This window comes from Caretta caretta, chromosome 12, assembly GCF_965140235.1.
Source record: "Caretta caretta isolate rCarCar2 chromosome 12, rCarCar1.hap1, whole genome shotgun sequence".
Taxonomy (NCBI): Eukaryota; Metazoa; Chordata; order Testudines; family Cheloniidae; genus Caretta; species Caretta caretta.
In genome coordinates this window covers 1,131,502-1,147,853 of record NC_134217.1, presented here as the reverse complement: position 1 = coordinate 1,147,853, position 16,352 = coordinate 1,131,502, and the positions used below count along the sequence as shown (strand labels likewise).

General features: G+C 51.1%; 1 protein-coding gene across 2 annotated transcripts in view; it reads right to left on the bottom strand.

Annotated features, from left to right (window-relative positions):
* Positions 1-6,655: 6,655 nt before the first annotated feature.
* Positions 6,656-16,352, bottom strand: part of CFDP1 (craniofacial development protein 1) — a 128,396-nt gene continuing 118,699 nt past the window's right edge. For both annotated transcript variants that reach the window (XM_048817104.2, XM_048817103.2), the window contains one exon: positions 6,656-7,527. In XM_048817104.2, the coding sequence (XP_048673061.1) occupies positions 7,437-7,527 (91 nt within the window). In that variant the 3' untranslated portion in view covers positions 6,656-7,436. The remainder of the gene's footprint in view (positions 7,528-16,352) is intronic.

The window sequence follows — 16,352 nt, the reverse complement described above, 5'->3', positions numbered from 1 at the left end:
CGATTCAGGTTAGGTGTTAGGAAAACCCTTTCGAACTCTCAGGGCAGTTACGCTCTGGACCAGCCTTCCCACGGACCTTGTAGAATCCCCATCGCTGGAGGTTTTTAAGAACAGGTGGGAAAACATCAGGGCTGGTTTAGGTTGTACTTGGCCCTGCTTCAGCTCAGGGTCTGGACTTGATGACCTCTTGAGGTCCCTTCTAGCCCTACGTTTCTGTGTTTACCTCTGCTGCCCTGCTCTTCCAAAGCCAGAGAGCCCAAGTGAGAGCCTAGGAAGTGCTGCATAGCCATTTCCCTACAGCTCTGAGCCACTATCTGGCCTGAACGAGATGCTTTTCCTCCCTCTACTCCCTGAAGTGGCACAATGACGCTCTGTACCTCAGGAGAACACCCTGCACCCCCATGTTCATTCTTATGTGTGGGATCCAATGCAAAGTTTGTCATGTTGGGTGTCTTCGGAAGGCTCACGATGCACTGAGCATTGTTGTTATAGTGATGTTATAGGTTGTAATTTCATGTATATAGTTGAGGCTGAAAATGTGTCCTCATGGCTTAAAACAAGCCCAGACAAAAACTCTCCAAGAGCAGAGGGGAAGTTCACACCTCATCAGGGCATGTATGGGACAAACCCAGCCCAGCCTCACAGGAACAAAGGATACTGGCCTAGGCAGCAACAAAGGATCAGTTGGACTCTCGAGTGAGTCACCCCCCTTCCCTTGATCAGTTTGGGACTACGATGAGATAATGCTCACCTGACCCTGAAGGGGTGGGCGGGGGGAGGCAAAGCCAAGTGGGAAGAAAGAACATGATAAAAGGAAGAGACATTTGCCATGCTTTTCCTCTCTTTTCCACCTCCATCTACAGACACCACCACCAAGTGACAAGCACTGATCAATGGGGAGAGCCTGGCTGAAGGGCAACCAGCCAGCCTGTGGTGAGAAGCATCTAAGTTCATAAGGGCAATGAAAGTGTTAAGATCAACTTAGAATGCATTTTGGTTTTATTTCATTTGACCAAATCTGACTTCTTGTGCTTTGACTTATAAACACTTAAAATCTCTTTGTAGTTAATAAATCTGTCTGTTCTACCTGAAGCAGTTCGTTTGGTTTGAAGCATGTCAGACACTCCCCTTGAGATAACAAGCCTGGTACATATCAATTTCTTTCTTAAATTGATGAACTCATATAAGCTTGCAGCGTCCAGCAGGCATAACTGGACATTGCAAGACGCAGGTTCCTAGGATTGTGTCTGGCAGCAGCTGGCCCTCTATTCGACATTGGTGAGACCTCATCTGGAGTACTGCATCCAGTTTTGGGCCCCACACTACAAGAAGGATGTGGAAAAATTGGAGAGAGTCCAGCGAAGGGCAACAAAAATGATTAGGGGTCTGGAACACATGACTTATGAGGAGAGGCTGAGGGAACTGGGATTGTTTAGTCTGCAGAAGAGAAGAATGAGGGGGGATTTGATAGCTGCTTTCAACTACCTGAGAGGTGGTTCCAAAGAGGATGGTTCTAGACTATTCTCAGTGGTAGAAGAGGACAGGACAAGGAGTAATGGTCTCAAGTTGCAGTGGGGGAGATTTAGGTTGGATATTAGGAAAAACTTTTTCACTAGGAGGGTGGTGAAACAGTGGAATGCGTTACCTAGGGAGGTGGTAGAATCTCCTTCCTTAGAAGTTTTTAAGGTCAGGCTTGACAAAGCCCTGGCTGGGATGATTTAATTGGGGATTGGTCCTGCTTTGAGCAGGGGGTCGGACTAGATGACCTCCTGAGGTCCCTTCCAACCCTGATATTCTATGATTCTAAACCACCTGCGACAGCGAAGATGCAAATGGATGACCACTCTCTTGCCGGCTGCCAGAGAAGCTGCCGGTGCCTGAGACACTGAAGATGCAGCCAATGTGATATGACGTGAAAAAAGCTAATGCGGTCTTGGGATGCATCAGGCGAGGTATTTTGAGTAGAGATAAGGAGGTGTTAGTACCCTTATACAAGGCACTGGTGAGACCTCATCTGGAATATTGTGTGCAGTTCTGGTCTCCCATGTTTAAGAAAGATGAATTCAAACTGGAACAGGTACAGAGAAGAGCTACTAGGATGATTCGAGGAATAGAAAACCTGTCTTATGAAAAAAGAAAAGGAGTAGTTGTGGCACCTTAGAGACTAACCAATTTATTTGAGCATAAGCTTTTGTGAGCTACAGCTCACTTCATCGGATGCTGTAGCTCACGAAAGCTCATGCTCAAATAAATTGGTTAGTCTCTAAGGTGCCACAAGTACTCCTTTTCTTTTTGCGAATACAGACTAACACGGCTGCTACTCTGAAACCTTGTCTTATGAAAGGAGACTCAAAGAGCTAAGCTTGTTTAGCCTAACCAAAAGAAGGTTGAGGGGAGATATGATTGCTCTCTCTAAATATATCAGAGGGATAAATACCATGGAGGGAGAATTATTTAAGCTCAGTACCAATGTGGACACAAGGACAAATGGATATAAACTGGCCATTGGGACGTTTAGACTTGAAATTAGATGAAGGTTTCTAACCATCAGAGGAGTGAAGTTCTGGAACAAACTACCAAGGGAAGCAGTGGGGGAAAAAGACCTATCTGGCTTCAAGACTAAGCTTGATAAGTTTATGGAAGGGATGATATGATGGGATCAATTAATTACCAAAATTAGATTATCTATTAGTGGCAGATATGCCCAATGGCCTGTGATGGGACGTTAGATGGGGTGGGAGCTGAGCTACTACAGAGAATTCTTTCCTGGGTGGTGGCTGGTGAATCTTGCCCATATGCTCAGGGTTCAGCTGATCGCCATATTTGGGGTCGGGAAGGAATTTTCCTCCAGGGCAGATTGGAAGAGGCCCTGGGGGTTTTTCACCTTCCTCTGCAGCATGGGGCACGTGTCACTTGCTGGAGGATTCTCTGCACCTCAAAATCTTTAAACCACGATTTGAGGACTTCAGTAGCTCAGACATAGGTTAGAGGTTTGTTACAGGAGTGGGTGGGTGAGATTTCTGTGGCCTGCGTTGTGCAGGAGGTTAGACTAGACTATCCTAATGGTCCCTTCTGACCTTAAAGTCTGTGATTCTATGTGACAACCTTATTAGGATTTGACGAAGGCAGATCACAAATGTGTTCTGAATCTGCTGGGAACTAGACCCTGAAAGATGAGATAGTTGAAATGAGCAGCTCTGGGCTTGGCTGTTCAGGGCTGCAAGGCCAGACTTAGGACTGTTTTTGACTCCCTCTCTCCATCCCTCCTTTTAGGGACAGTGAGGACTAGTGGTGCAAGCACAGGCTGGGAGGAGCCCAGTACTCCTTTGTTCTAACCTCACCTCTGGCACTTAGTTGGTGTGTGGCCTTGCACAAATCATGTAACTACTTTGTGACTCAGTTTCCCCAAATTGGCCTAATACTACTTAGCGAGCTGCCTCGCATGGGGTTATTAGACAGCAAATGCTCATCAGTGCTTTGAAAACAGACCGTGTTAAAGGAGTGCTAAGCATTAGTCATAGGGACGCATCAGAGCCAGATTGCTGAGGCATAATTTAGCACATGACCCATTTATGCATATGCAACCGCCAACTCTGGCCAAAGCCAGGCAACCTTCTTTGCTGCTGGCAGCATCCCAGATCCTTCGGCAGGGCCCGTCAGCCTGAAAGGGCTGCTCTCCTTCAGTTCTAGTAGATGTTACCCGTTTGGCTAGGAGACAGCCTCTGTCCACATCTCAGCAGAGACCGATTTCCCTCTTTTCAGGTGAAAACTAAGATCCCGAGGGCTGTTCTCATGCTCCCAGCACAGGAGCCAGCCCTGTACTGTAGTCCCAGTATACACATGCCCCCTTCCCCCCAGAGATATGGAATATGGCCAGAATTTCAGCAGTGAGTATATACCACTCCCAGGGACAGGTTTTCACACCCACACCCAATGTCCTTGTGATAAATTGCAGCACCATAGGATTATACCACTCCCAGGGGCACGTTTTCGTGCATGCACGCACATGCACACACACTAAATTGCAGCACCATAGAATAAATGGTCAAGTCTCTTTGGCCCTCTCTGCTCACTGATTCCCCACGCATGGTCTGGGGGTATGTCTACCCTAGAAACGCTACAGTGGCACAGCTGCAGCTTATACACTCCCTACAGCAATGGAAGAGGCTCCTCCCTCACTCTAGTCCATCCACCTCTCCGAGTGGTGGGAGCTAGGCTGATGGATGGAATGCTTCCGTCGACCCAGCACTGTCTACACTAGGGCTCAGATCAGCTTAACTACATCTCTCAGGGGTGTAAAATTTTTACATCCCTACATGACGCAGCTGGGTCAATGTACGTTTTAAGTGTTGATCAGCCCTTAGCCTAATGTCCCACACCTCGGAGCAGCTTCAAACTGCTGCTTTGGAAATAAAATAGCCTGCCACAAACATTCCCTCCTCCTCTTTCCCGCAGAATTCCCCACCCCTCAAAGGACAGTGGCTGCAGAAGAGCTGACATTCAATCTGGGGATGGTGATAGCTTTGCCAGACCTCAAAATGTCATGGCATTCGAGTCTCTGAATTCCCCCCTCTGCAGGACCAGAACCAGGAGTTCTCCAGGACTGGAAAAGCAGGGAGCCTTCAGATTTGGCAACAGGCCCAGTACAAACTGAGGGCCAGAGATAGGAGATCATGGAATTTGCAGGAGAGAGGGGGTTCCGTTTAGAAGGTTTTATGGTTCCCTCTGTGTGTCATAAAGGTTTCTGGCCTTACAGACGGCAGGCCAGAAAAAATAATCCCAAGAACAAGTCTGACAACTCTACGCAGCATTGCCATCCATGCAGTTTTTCGGTATCTGCTGGCAGGTGGGATATCCAGGGGAAGGGCTGTGTGACGTGGTATCAAGGTGTTACTGGCTCTCGTTTGGGATGGCTTGCCCTGCCTATGGCCCCCTGATCACCACACACCATCCCAACCTGCATTCCCGGAGGCAGGATCTGGGAAAGCACTGGCCAAGCCTTGCTCCCACTGACTCTGGGGGAGGGGAGTTAGGCCAACACATAGTGCTTTTGAAAACTCCTCCCTCCGTATGCACGGCCTCTACAAGGACTACGGGACACAATGCATTTGTTACACTCCTTTGATGGCTTCTCCTGAGCTCTGCTCCTTGATCCAGCTCTGATCTCCTTCAAAGAGCTACTGGTTTGACTTCCAACAAAGGGAGTGGAGCAGGATAATTGGTCAGAAATATTTGCTGCTTTTCCAATTTTCCCCTCCCAAACAAATCAGGACTGAAGCAAATCCCACTCTGCAGCATTGATCTCAGCGGTGATCAGCTCTACAAATGAGTGAATGCTTTCTACCACTGGAGAGGAGCTCAGACTCTCTGCCCCTTTCAAATGGTCAAATGCTTTTGCCTCCACCACCGGCAAACCAGGGCATTGGCCCCTCGCAGCACCAGCTCTTATAGCCCGAGCTATGATTTAGAGACCATTTGTAGAACTTTATTCATTACTTTGTTCTTCCTCTCTCAACACCGGTGCAGTTAAACTTGGGGAACCAAGAAGCTTGAGTTACAGGGGTGTGAAAATAGCACCCCAAACTCTCCAGCCCATTTACAGAAAAATTATATGGCGTAAGCAACATCCGTGATGGTGCAGGATGCTATAGAGTCTTTATCGGCACAAACCCAGGGTGGCTGCATTACTGAGGGGCATAAAGTCAGGAGTGAGCTATGTGAGCCATTCATAACGACTGCAGATCAAATGATTATGCCATAAGACAACATAGTCTGTATAGGACTTGTATGAAACAGGAAAGAGAGCCTAGAAATCTAGCAGAGGTACTTCGCTGGGCCCCCTTATGCAGCAGCTGAGCACCTCACACCTCCCTGTGAGGTAGGGCAGTGCTGTCATTGCTATTCTTCAGATGGGAAACCGGGGCACAGAGAGACTAAGGGTATGTCTACAAAGGGCTCTGTCATGGGTTTAAGCACAAGCCACACCTTCCATCCACACACAAATCTGTCTGACTGGGGTCAGCAAGCAGCAGGACCAGCACTAGGGGGCTGGGTCTGCGCCCACACCCTGCTGTGACTCAGGTCCAAGCCCTGTCATTTTGAAGTGTGGACACAGCTCAAGCCACACATCTGAGTCACAAGGTCTGCGCAGTACAGACACGTTAGCACAGCTGAGAGACCCAGGGCCAGCAACTGTAAACCCAGGTTTACAGTGCAGTGTGGATGCACATGCTCAGACTTGGAAACACTGAGTCCAGAAGTCCTGGGTTTACAATGCAGTGTAGCTGAACTCTCAGTGACTTACTCTAGGGCACACAGGAAGGCTATAGCAGAGCAGAGAACTGAACCCAGGTCCCCTGAACCCTAGATTAGCACTGTAACCGCTGAGCTGTCCTTCCCCTCAATATTAGAGTCCCATGTGTGCAGACAGCATGCCACTAATCTTACGGCTGAGGCACTGCAGTGGGACCCAGCAGAACTGGGTTCACCCCAGACTCCTTGTTGCACCTTTCACCAGCTCCCCACCTCTGAAATGGTGTCTGTCTCATCTGCTTCGATTGTAAGCTGCTTGGGGCAAGGACTGTGTCTCCCTAAGCGTATGGAGTGCCCAGCATGGGACAGAAATGATGAGACACATGCCAAACACACGACAGCGCAGGGATTGAATCCTTTATTAGTATGACCGACTGGACGCGAGCCTTCCCCCACCTGCTGCTGCTCTCACCTTCCTGGGGAGACTGAATGGAAACCAGACAGAGGGAGGTTTTCTTGTATAAAAAAAAATAAAATCACAAGAACACCCAGACCGGTCAGAGTCGTGTGGAGGAAGGCCCAGCACGGAGGGGCTGGGACCTAGCTGGGTCCACAGGAAGAGTGGAGCGAAGGGCTACAACCCGAATTCCACAGCCCAGAGCACCCTCGAAGAGAGGCTTCGACAGCAAAACTGCTGGGGCATCAGCAGGAGTCCAGTTTGTGCTCCGCGCGTGGGGTGAACCTTGATCCCCTCGTCCACTTTCCCAGGCTGCTGGGCGCTGGTGCCCCGAGACAACCCACAGGCAGGGCAAGGCCTTGTCTTTAGGCAGGAAGCGGCCAGCTCCAGCAGCCCATGCGTGCTCCGTCTGATTGCTCCCACTGTCAGCAGCGTAAGGGGCTGGGAGATGGACACTGCCCATGGCTTTCATGGGGACTGGCGCTCAGAGAGTTCCCATCAGGATCATGCCAGTAGAGATATGCTACTGCCATCGGCTAGGCAATACACCTCCAAAGTGCCCCCACCTGCTGACAAACCCCCTCCCTGCCTTTACAGTAAAAGGAAAAACCCCACAGGATATACAGGTTGAGTCTTGAAAAGAAAAACTGTTTCTGCATTTTGTTTTCAGCAGCTGCCAGCTGCCGGCCGGTTCTTGGATACAGAGGGAGGAGCAAGACGCCCAGTCTCATGGCTTTGTCTTGCTCAGTCTGATGTCACGCTCGATTTCAAACTGCCTGTGATCCACACGTTCCAGAAACGCTTTCCTGTCGATGTACCTGCAGGAGAGAGGGAGGCCGAGAGAAGCAGGGTCAGCACAGACTTGCCCTGGAGGGATGCCAGGCTTGGAGCCTGCAATGTGGAATGCTGCCTTGACTGAAAGGTTCTGGGAGCATTCCAGAGCAACTCTCACATGTCCCCAAGTGGCCAAAGCGAACAGCTGGGGGCGAGCAGTATACGCTACATGACAAACCCTCCTGTCTATGTCTTTACCCAGCCTCCATTACTGAGCACCTCGCAATCTCTCCCGGACTTCCCTCACCCCCCTGCCCCTCCCGGAATGCAGGGCAGGGCTGTTCTCCCCATTGTACAGAGGGAGAACTCAAGCACAGCCAGACTAAGTGACTTGCCTAAGGTTGCCCAGGCAATCTGCAGCTGAGCAGGTAACAGACCCCAGTCAACCAACCTAGTGCCCTAACTACACCCCGCTCCCCCTCCAGATTATTTCCCCATCTCCCGAAGCTCTCACAGAACACTGCTGAGAACACTGCTGGGCAGAGAGACAATGTCTGCAAAGCACTTTGCCGTTTGTTAATGAGCTGCGGCTGTATTATAATACACTCTGCCACAAACGGTACTACAGCGAGCCTGGGGGCTGCGCTACTCATTAGCCTATCGCTGGAGCGAAGCGGGAGCTGTAATTGACTCATCACGCTCATTTGCCTTTTGTTCCACTGTGGAACACGTTCAGCGCTCAGCACGAGGCCACTGCACTCAGCATGGGGATGCCACGACAAGCCCAAGCCCCAGGGCCACAGAGGAGTGGGTTTGCTTGGGTCCTCTCACATCGCCCCCCTGGATAGGCCTGGCCCACATAGCGGGCAGAGTGCTCACCACCTGCAGAAAGCCAAGCTCCAAAGCCACGGCGAAGGTTGCAGCCGAGCCAGCCACAGGGCAGTGCGGGAATAAATATCCCAAGGCTCTGCCTGGTTTAGAAGCTATTGGCTGGCTGAGCTGGCTCTGTCAGTCTTCTTCCCAGGGCAGCTGGCCAGCAAGCAGAGTGGCACAGCTGGCATCCTGGGTGGCAGTGAAGGCAGGGACTGAAGGGCTACAGAGGCTGAGCCCTAGGATGGTCCCGCCAGGACAGGAGGTAGCTCGTTGGCAGAGGGCTGGGAAGCTCACTCTGCTGCTGCCCCGGCTGTGCCTGCTTTCACGCTGCAGGGATACTTGGCTGGCAGCCCCCTTCACAAGCACTCAAGTTGCGATAACAGATTTCTCTTCCCTCTTGCAGTGACTGGGCAGCATCAGACCTTCCCACTCAGAAGGTTCGGTGAGCAGCTTCCTCCAAGCGCAGTGCTATCTGGCCTGCCAGCAAGCCTGCACATTCAGGGACGTGTCTTTGCCCCTTCCAGCCCTGCCCCAAAGACAGAAGTGCTGTGCTGCATCTGGGGCTATCCTACATGGGTCTGCACCCTGATGACAGACACAGGTCAGCTCTGGGTAAATATTGCCGAGGGGTAGTGGCCCAGCATGCTAGTCCTGGTCTCTCCCCTGGGGGGACCTGCCTGCAGAACCTGCTTCACTTCACAAGTCCCAGTAGTTGGGTTGCCTCTCCCAAGTTCCTGTTTCTCACCAGTCACAAGCTGCCACTCAGCTAGATCCTCCTCACAGTGTCTGCTTAGCCAAGGCCTGTCCCAGCAGAGGCAGGGGCTTCGAGTCAGAGGTGAGATGTGTGGCATAGCTCACTGGGTGGGGGTGGCCACCCATGCTAGGTGCTGCAGACTATGAACGGGGGTGCACTGCAATGGAGTGTGGGAAATCTTGAAAAGAGCCCCCGGGCACTGTCCCCACCCTATGCCAATGGCACTAGCCCTTTGCTTCCGAGAGAACAAACTTCCAATCACAGCAAACAATTCCGCGGGCCGAAGCTGGGAGGGCTCAGAGCAAAGGGAACCCAGGGACACCCAAGAGTGAGCCATTCTGCCATGACAGAGCTTAACTGCTCCTGGGCTGGGCTCTCCCCTGCTAAAGAGCGAGGTCAGAGGGCCTTGTGGATCAAGTGCCTGCGAATGCCTGCGAATGCTCCAGTAGGCAGGAAGAATGGCGCAGCAGCAGCACCAGTGAGAACTTCTGCTGAGTCAGGCTGGCCCTGGGGCAAGGGGCAGGAATGGTACCAGCCAAGGGGTTAGCCAGACGACATGGCCCAGAGCTGAGCAAGTCAAGGGGAGCAGGCCCAGTGCAATTCTAGGAGCTTGTTGGACTCTCCCCTGACTGCTGCCCATGGCTCTGGCAGGCACCCTCTCACCTGAGAGCTGAACAGCAGTCACCGAGTGGACCAGCCATGGCTTGTGAAGGAGGTCCACGGGGCCCAAGAGTTATCTGGCTGCGAACAGAAACTAGAGGCACTTCTAGACCAAACACCCACACTGGCGCCCACACCCCAACACAGGAAAGCCTGGGGGTCAGCGTGGCATACTGGCATCTGTACTGAGACACCTGGATGAGGGGCCACATTTACAGAGGCAGCTCAGTGGGCTTCACCTCCCCTAAACCACCTCTGGAAAATCAGCTCTATCCAGGTGCCTAACTTGAGGGCCCCGTGCCTGGAAATTCTGGTGGCCGTGAGGTCTTCCGGCTTAGACATGAACAAACTACCCCTCCCAACCTCATTGTGAGGTGGGGTTTGGGTTACCCCTTGCTGCCATGGGGTAATGGATATAGACCAAGGTCCCGCAAGAGTGGGGATTCACACTCAGAGCATCCTGGTTCCTGGTCATGTACCCAGCCAGCTCCACTTCCTGTGATGTGCAACCCCCCCTTAGGGGGAACGTGCCAGTCCACAACAAAGCATTTGGTCTGCCTGCCTTGGCAGCTCAACAAGAGGCATCGGCTGGGCTTGTTCAAATCTGCGTTCTCCACCAGGCTTCTCGCTCTTATCTGCATCTCCTTCCCCCTCCTCTAACGTACGTGGGAAATGACCAGGCACGAGGCTGGGACTCGACAGATCTGAACCTCTGCCACAGGCTCCTGGCATGGCCTTTGGTGAGTGCCAGGCTAGCCAGGGTGGTGGCTGACACAGGCCCTGGGACAGGTCCAGGAGGGGGCAGTCTGACAGAACTATAGGCAGCTGGAAATTCTCCCGTCACGGCAGTGTCGAGCAGACTGGAGTGGCTGCTTTTATTAGGAGTGTAGAGACCAGCCTTAGGGTCACCTGCTTAGGTGGTGGACTGGCTGGACCCTGGTTGACTGGCATGGCCTATCTCACCCCAGGGAGCTACTGAGGCCCAGGCTCCTAACTCCTGTGACTCGGTTCCCCATCGGCACAACGGGGCAAACCCTGCTGCCTTTCTCCCTGGCTTTCTCGGCTGGCCTGGTTAGTTGTAAGCCTAGCTGTGGATCCAGCCTGGCATATCTGAACACCTCCCAGCCAGTAACGGATGAGAGGCAGGGCAGCACTAGCCCCATTCACAGCTAGGGAGGCCCAGGTGGCCTTGCCCCAGGTTACAGAGAGGCAGTAGCTGAACTGGGCACTGAACCCAGGTCTCCCGCTCCAGTGCCCTACCTCAACAACCCGTTTGTTCCACAACTGTACGCGGACACTAGGCCAAGGGGGTCCCCATCTCGTCAGGGGCCTTGCTGTAATAAAATAAAGCATAACAAAATGCAGAGCACAAAGGATGCTGGAAGCTTTTCCCCTCCCCAGACTGATGAAACTGCTCACCTGCAGCATGGGAGGTTTGCTGGAGATTATCTTCTAGCTTATTCACTCTGCCCCGGGGCTGTGGGGAGAAGCTCAGGAGAGCTCCAGAGAACATGGCTGCAGAGGCACTGAGGCCGCATGAGCCTGGGGTTTTGTAGAAAGCTTCGGGCAACAGGAAAGTCACAGCGGCAGTTTGCGCATGTCACTAGGAGCCCTTGGAAGTCCGGCCTTCACATCTAGGAGCATTTCATTGTGTTTTTAATAGAATCATAGAATATCAGGGTTGGAAGGGACCTCAGGAGGTCATCTAGTCCAACCCCCTGCTCAAAAGCAGGACCCATCCCCAGTTAAATCATCCCAGCCAGGGCTTTGTCAAGCCTGACCTTAAAAACTTCTAAGGAAGGAGATTCCACTACCTCCCTAGGCAACGCATTCCAGTGTTTCACCACCCTCCTAGTGAAAAAGTTTTTCCTAATATCCAACCTAAACCTCCCCCACTGCAACTTGAGACCATTACTCCTTGTCCTGTCCTCTTCCACCACTGAGAACAGTCTAGAACCATCCTCTGGAACCACCTCTCAAGTAGTTGAAAGCAGCTATCAAATTCCCCCTCATTCTTCTCTTCTGCAGACTAAACAATCCCAGTTCCCTCAGCCTCTCCTCATAAGTCATGTGTTCCAGACCCCTAATCAGTTTTGTTGCCCTTCGCTGGACTCTTTCCAATTTATCCACATCCTTCTTGTAGTGTGGGGCCCAAAACTGGACACAGTACTCCAGATGAGGCCTCACCAATGTTGAATAGAGGGGGATGATCACGTCCCTCGATCTGCTCGCTATGCCCCTACTTATACATCCCAAAATGCCATTGGCCTTCTTGGCAACAAGGGCACACTGCTGACTCATATCCAGCTTCTCGTCCACTGTCACCCCTAGGTCCTTTTCCGCAGAACTGCTGCCGAGCCATTCGGTCCCTAGTTTGTAGCGGTGCATTGGGTTCTTCCGTCCTAAGTGCAGGACTCTGCACTTGTCCTTGAACCTCATCAGATTTCTTTTGGCCCAATCCTCCAATTTGTCTAGGGCCTTCTGTATCCTATCCCTACCCTCCAGTGTATCTACCTCTCCTCCCAGTTTAGTGTCATCTGCAAATTTGCTGAGGGTGCAATCCACACCATCCTCCAGATCATTTATGAAGATATTGAACAAAACCGGCCCCAGGACCGACCCCTGGGGCACTCCACTTGACACCGGCTGCCAACTAGACATGGTACCAATACTGGGGTACCAATGAAAAACAGCTCCAAGGGAAATGTGGGAATGCCTATTTGTTACATTTCACAAACACCGGCCTGGCTGCGGGCCAGGACAGTGCTGGCACCAGCCTCAGAGATCCTTGAGGACTCACCCCTCTTGGGACGGGGAGCTTTTGGGTTGTTCAGCATCCAGCCCTCTACTCAGCGGAGATGTGTGAATGGCAGCAGCCCCATCCTGCCCATGAGCGATGATGCCAGGCTGCTCCTGGCAAGGGGCTAGATTTAGGGGTGATGAATGGTGATGTAAATGATATCCAATGGCAGTGGGTCACAACAAGGGCACAGGAAATGAAGTAATACAATCTGCACTGACAGAGGAGGCATGGGCTTTGGTTAAGGCACTGCACTAAAGAGATGCGAGTTCAACCTTTGCTTCCTCTGTGTCTCAGTTTCCCATCTCCACACTGGGAATAACAGCACCTCCCTTCCTCGCAGAGTTGTGAGGAGGAGAAATCCGTTGGTGCTTGTGGGGCTGACAGCACTGACCTCCTTTGCAAAGCACTTTGAGATCCGCTGGTGAACAGTGCTCGATAAAAGCTAGTGGTTATTAATTATTCCTGGGAGGAGCTTGGATACTGCGATGTCGAGGGGCACAGGAAAGAATCCAGCATTTCGAGAGAGAGTAAAACCAGGGTCACTTAGAGTGGGGAGGAGACAGAGTTAGGGGTGTGGCTTCATCTGATCCCTGCTGCTTTTCTGATTGGGTTTGATCACAGTGCTCCTGAGACTCTCATCTCTCTGGTAACCTTCAGGCAGCTGTGGGAATGGTTCAGGTATGTCTACACAGCTGATGGCAGGTGCTAATCAGAGCATGGCATTGATTTTGCATGCACTTACCCATCAGCCTGCTTACAGTCCAGGCATGTAGGGATTAAAGAACCAGCACCAGGAACAGAATGATGCCATCCCTCCTGAATGTAGAACAGCTCCGGTCTTCTGTTGTTATCAGATCCCAAATGTAGCTTGTGGAAGTAACTTCTTACAAGAACCACAATGAAGGCATGTCATTTTGTGCCACAAAAGCTATGTCTACAGAGCAGCAGGGAGGGGTAATTCCCAGCGTGGGTAGATAGATGTGCTAGCTCTCCCCGGGCTAGCCCCTAAAAACAGCAGTGTGGCCACAGGGCTAGCTGCTTCAGTACAACCCCATTCAAGATCCTAGGCACATACTCGGGCAGCTAGTTAAATCCAAAGCAGCCTGTGAGGAGTCACAAAGGGAGTTCGCTAAACTGAGTGATGAGCAACAAAATGGCAGATGAAATTCAATGTTGATAAAGGCAAAGTAATGCACACTGGAAAACATAATCCCAACTATACATATAAAATGATGGAGTCTAAATTAGCTGTTATCACTCAAGAAAGAGATCTTGGCGTCATTGTGGATAGTTCTCTGAAAACATCCACTCAGTGTGTAGTGGCAGTCAAAAAAGTGAACAGAATGTTAGGAGCTGTTAGAAAAGGGATAGATAAGACAGAAAATATCACATTGCCTCTATATAAATCCATGGTATGCACACATCTTGAATACTGTGTGTGGTTCTAGTCACCCTATCTCAAAAAAGATATATCGGAATTGGAAAAGATTCAGAGAAGGGCAACAGAAATGATTAGGGGTATGGAACAGCTTCCATATGAGGAGAGATTAATAAGACTGGGACTTTTCAGCTTGGAAAAGAGACAACTAAGGGGGGATATGATTGAGGTCTATAAAATCATGACTGGTGTAGAGAAAGTGAACAAGGAAGTGTTATTTATTCTTTCACACAACATAAGAACTAAGGGCCACCAAATGAAATTAATAGGCAGCAGGTTTAAAACAATGAAAGGAAGTATTTCTTCACACAACGCACAGTCACCCTGTGGAACTCTTTGCCAGAGGATGCTGTGAAGGCCAAGACTATAACAGGGTTCAACAAAGAACTAGATAAGTTCATGGAGGATAGATCCATCAATGCTATTAGCCAGGATGGGCAGGCATGGCGTCCCTAGCCTCTGTTTGCTAGAAGCTGGGAATGGGCGACAGGGAATGGATCACTTGATGATTTCCTGTTCTGTTCACTCCCTCTGGGGCACCTGGCACTGGCCTCTGTCGGCAGACAGGGCACTGGGCTGGATGGACCCTTGGTCTGACCCCGTCTGGCCACTCTGATGTTAGTTGAAGCCCCTGCTTGTGTCGCTGCAGCCACACTGCTATTTTTAGGCGCTCGCTGGAGCAGTGCCAATCTACCCAGGGCGGAATGACACCTTCCAGTTGCCATGCGGACATGCGCAAAAGCGAGGCCCTAAGAGGGGGCCTCTATCCTGGGAAGGGACTGGTGAAATTACCCCACAGATCTGTCCCTGCCTCACAAGAGCCAAGGTAAGGCTACATCTCCAGTGCAACCCCCCCGTGGCAGCAAGTCTCAGAGCTTGGGTCAACTGACTCTGGTATGTCAGGCTCATGCTACTGGGTTAAAACAGCAGTGTAGATGTTCCCGCACAGACTAGGGCCTGGGTTCTGAAACCTGGCGAGGGGAGGTGGGTCTCAGAGCCCGAGCAGAAATGGCTACACAGTGATTTTTAGCCCAGCAGCTCGAGACAATCAGTTGGGGTGGGGTGGAGGTTTGCAGTGTAGATGTTCCCGGAGCTGGAATCATAGAAGATTAGGGTTGGAAGAGACCTCAGGAGGTCATCTAGTCCAACCCCCTCCTCAAGGTCAGCTCCCAGACTACTGCACTGGGCAGCACAGCATTGGGAGGAGGTGACCAGTACTCTGTGGAGAAAGAAATGGTTTTGGACTATTTAGAAAAGCTGGATGAGCACAAGCCCATGGGGCCGGATGCACTGCATCCGAGAGTGCTAAAGGAGTTGCTGGATGTGATTGCAGAGCCATTGTCCATTATCTTGGAAAACTCATGGCGATCGGGGGAAGTCCTGGACGACTGGAAAAAGGCTAATGTAGTGCCCATCTTTCAAAAAGGGAAGGAGGAGCATCCTGGGAACTACAGGCCAGTCAGCCTCACCTCAGACCCTGGAAAAATCATGGAGCAGGCTCTCAAGGAATCAATTCTGAAGCACTTAGAGAAGAGGAAAGTGATCAGGAACAGTCAGCATGGATTCACCAAGGGCAAGTCATGCCTGACTAATATAATTGCCTTCTATGATGAGATAACTGCCTCTGTGGATGAGGGGAAAGCGGTGGACGTGTTGTTCCTTGACTTTAGCAAAGCTTTTGACACTGTCTCCCACAGTATTCTTGCCAGCAAGTTCAAGAAGTATGGGTTGGATGAATGGACTATAAGGTGGATAGAAAGTTGGCTAGATTGTCGGGCTCAACGGGTAGTGATCAATGGCTCCATGTCTAGTTGGCAGCCGGTATCAAGTGGAGTGCCCCAAGGGTCGGTCCTGGGGCCGGTTTTGTTCAATATCTTCATAAATGATCTGGAGGATGGTGTGGATTGCATCCTCAGCAAGTTTGCAGATGACACTAAACTGGGAGAAGAGGTAGATACGCTGGAGGGTAGGGATAGGATACAGAGGGACCTAGACAAATTGAAGGATTGGGCCAAAAGAAATCTGATGAGGTTCAACAAAGACAAGTGCAGAGTCCTGCACTTAGGACGGAAGAACCCAATGCACCGCTACAGACTAGGGACTGAATGGCTAGGCAGCAGTTCGGCAGAAAAGGACCTAGGGGTTACAGTGGATGAGAAGCTGGATATGAATCAACAGTGTGCCTTTGTTGCCAAGAAGGCCAATGGCATTTTGGGATATATAAGTAGGGGCATAGCGAGCAGATCGAGGGACGTGATCGTCCCCCTCTATTCGACATTGGTGAGGCCTCATCTGGAGTACTGTGTCCAGTTTTGGGCCCCACACTACAAGAAGGATGTGG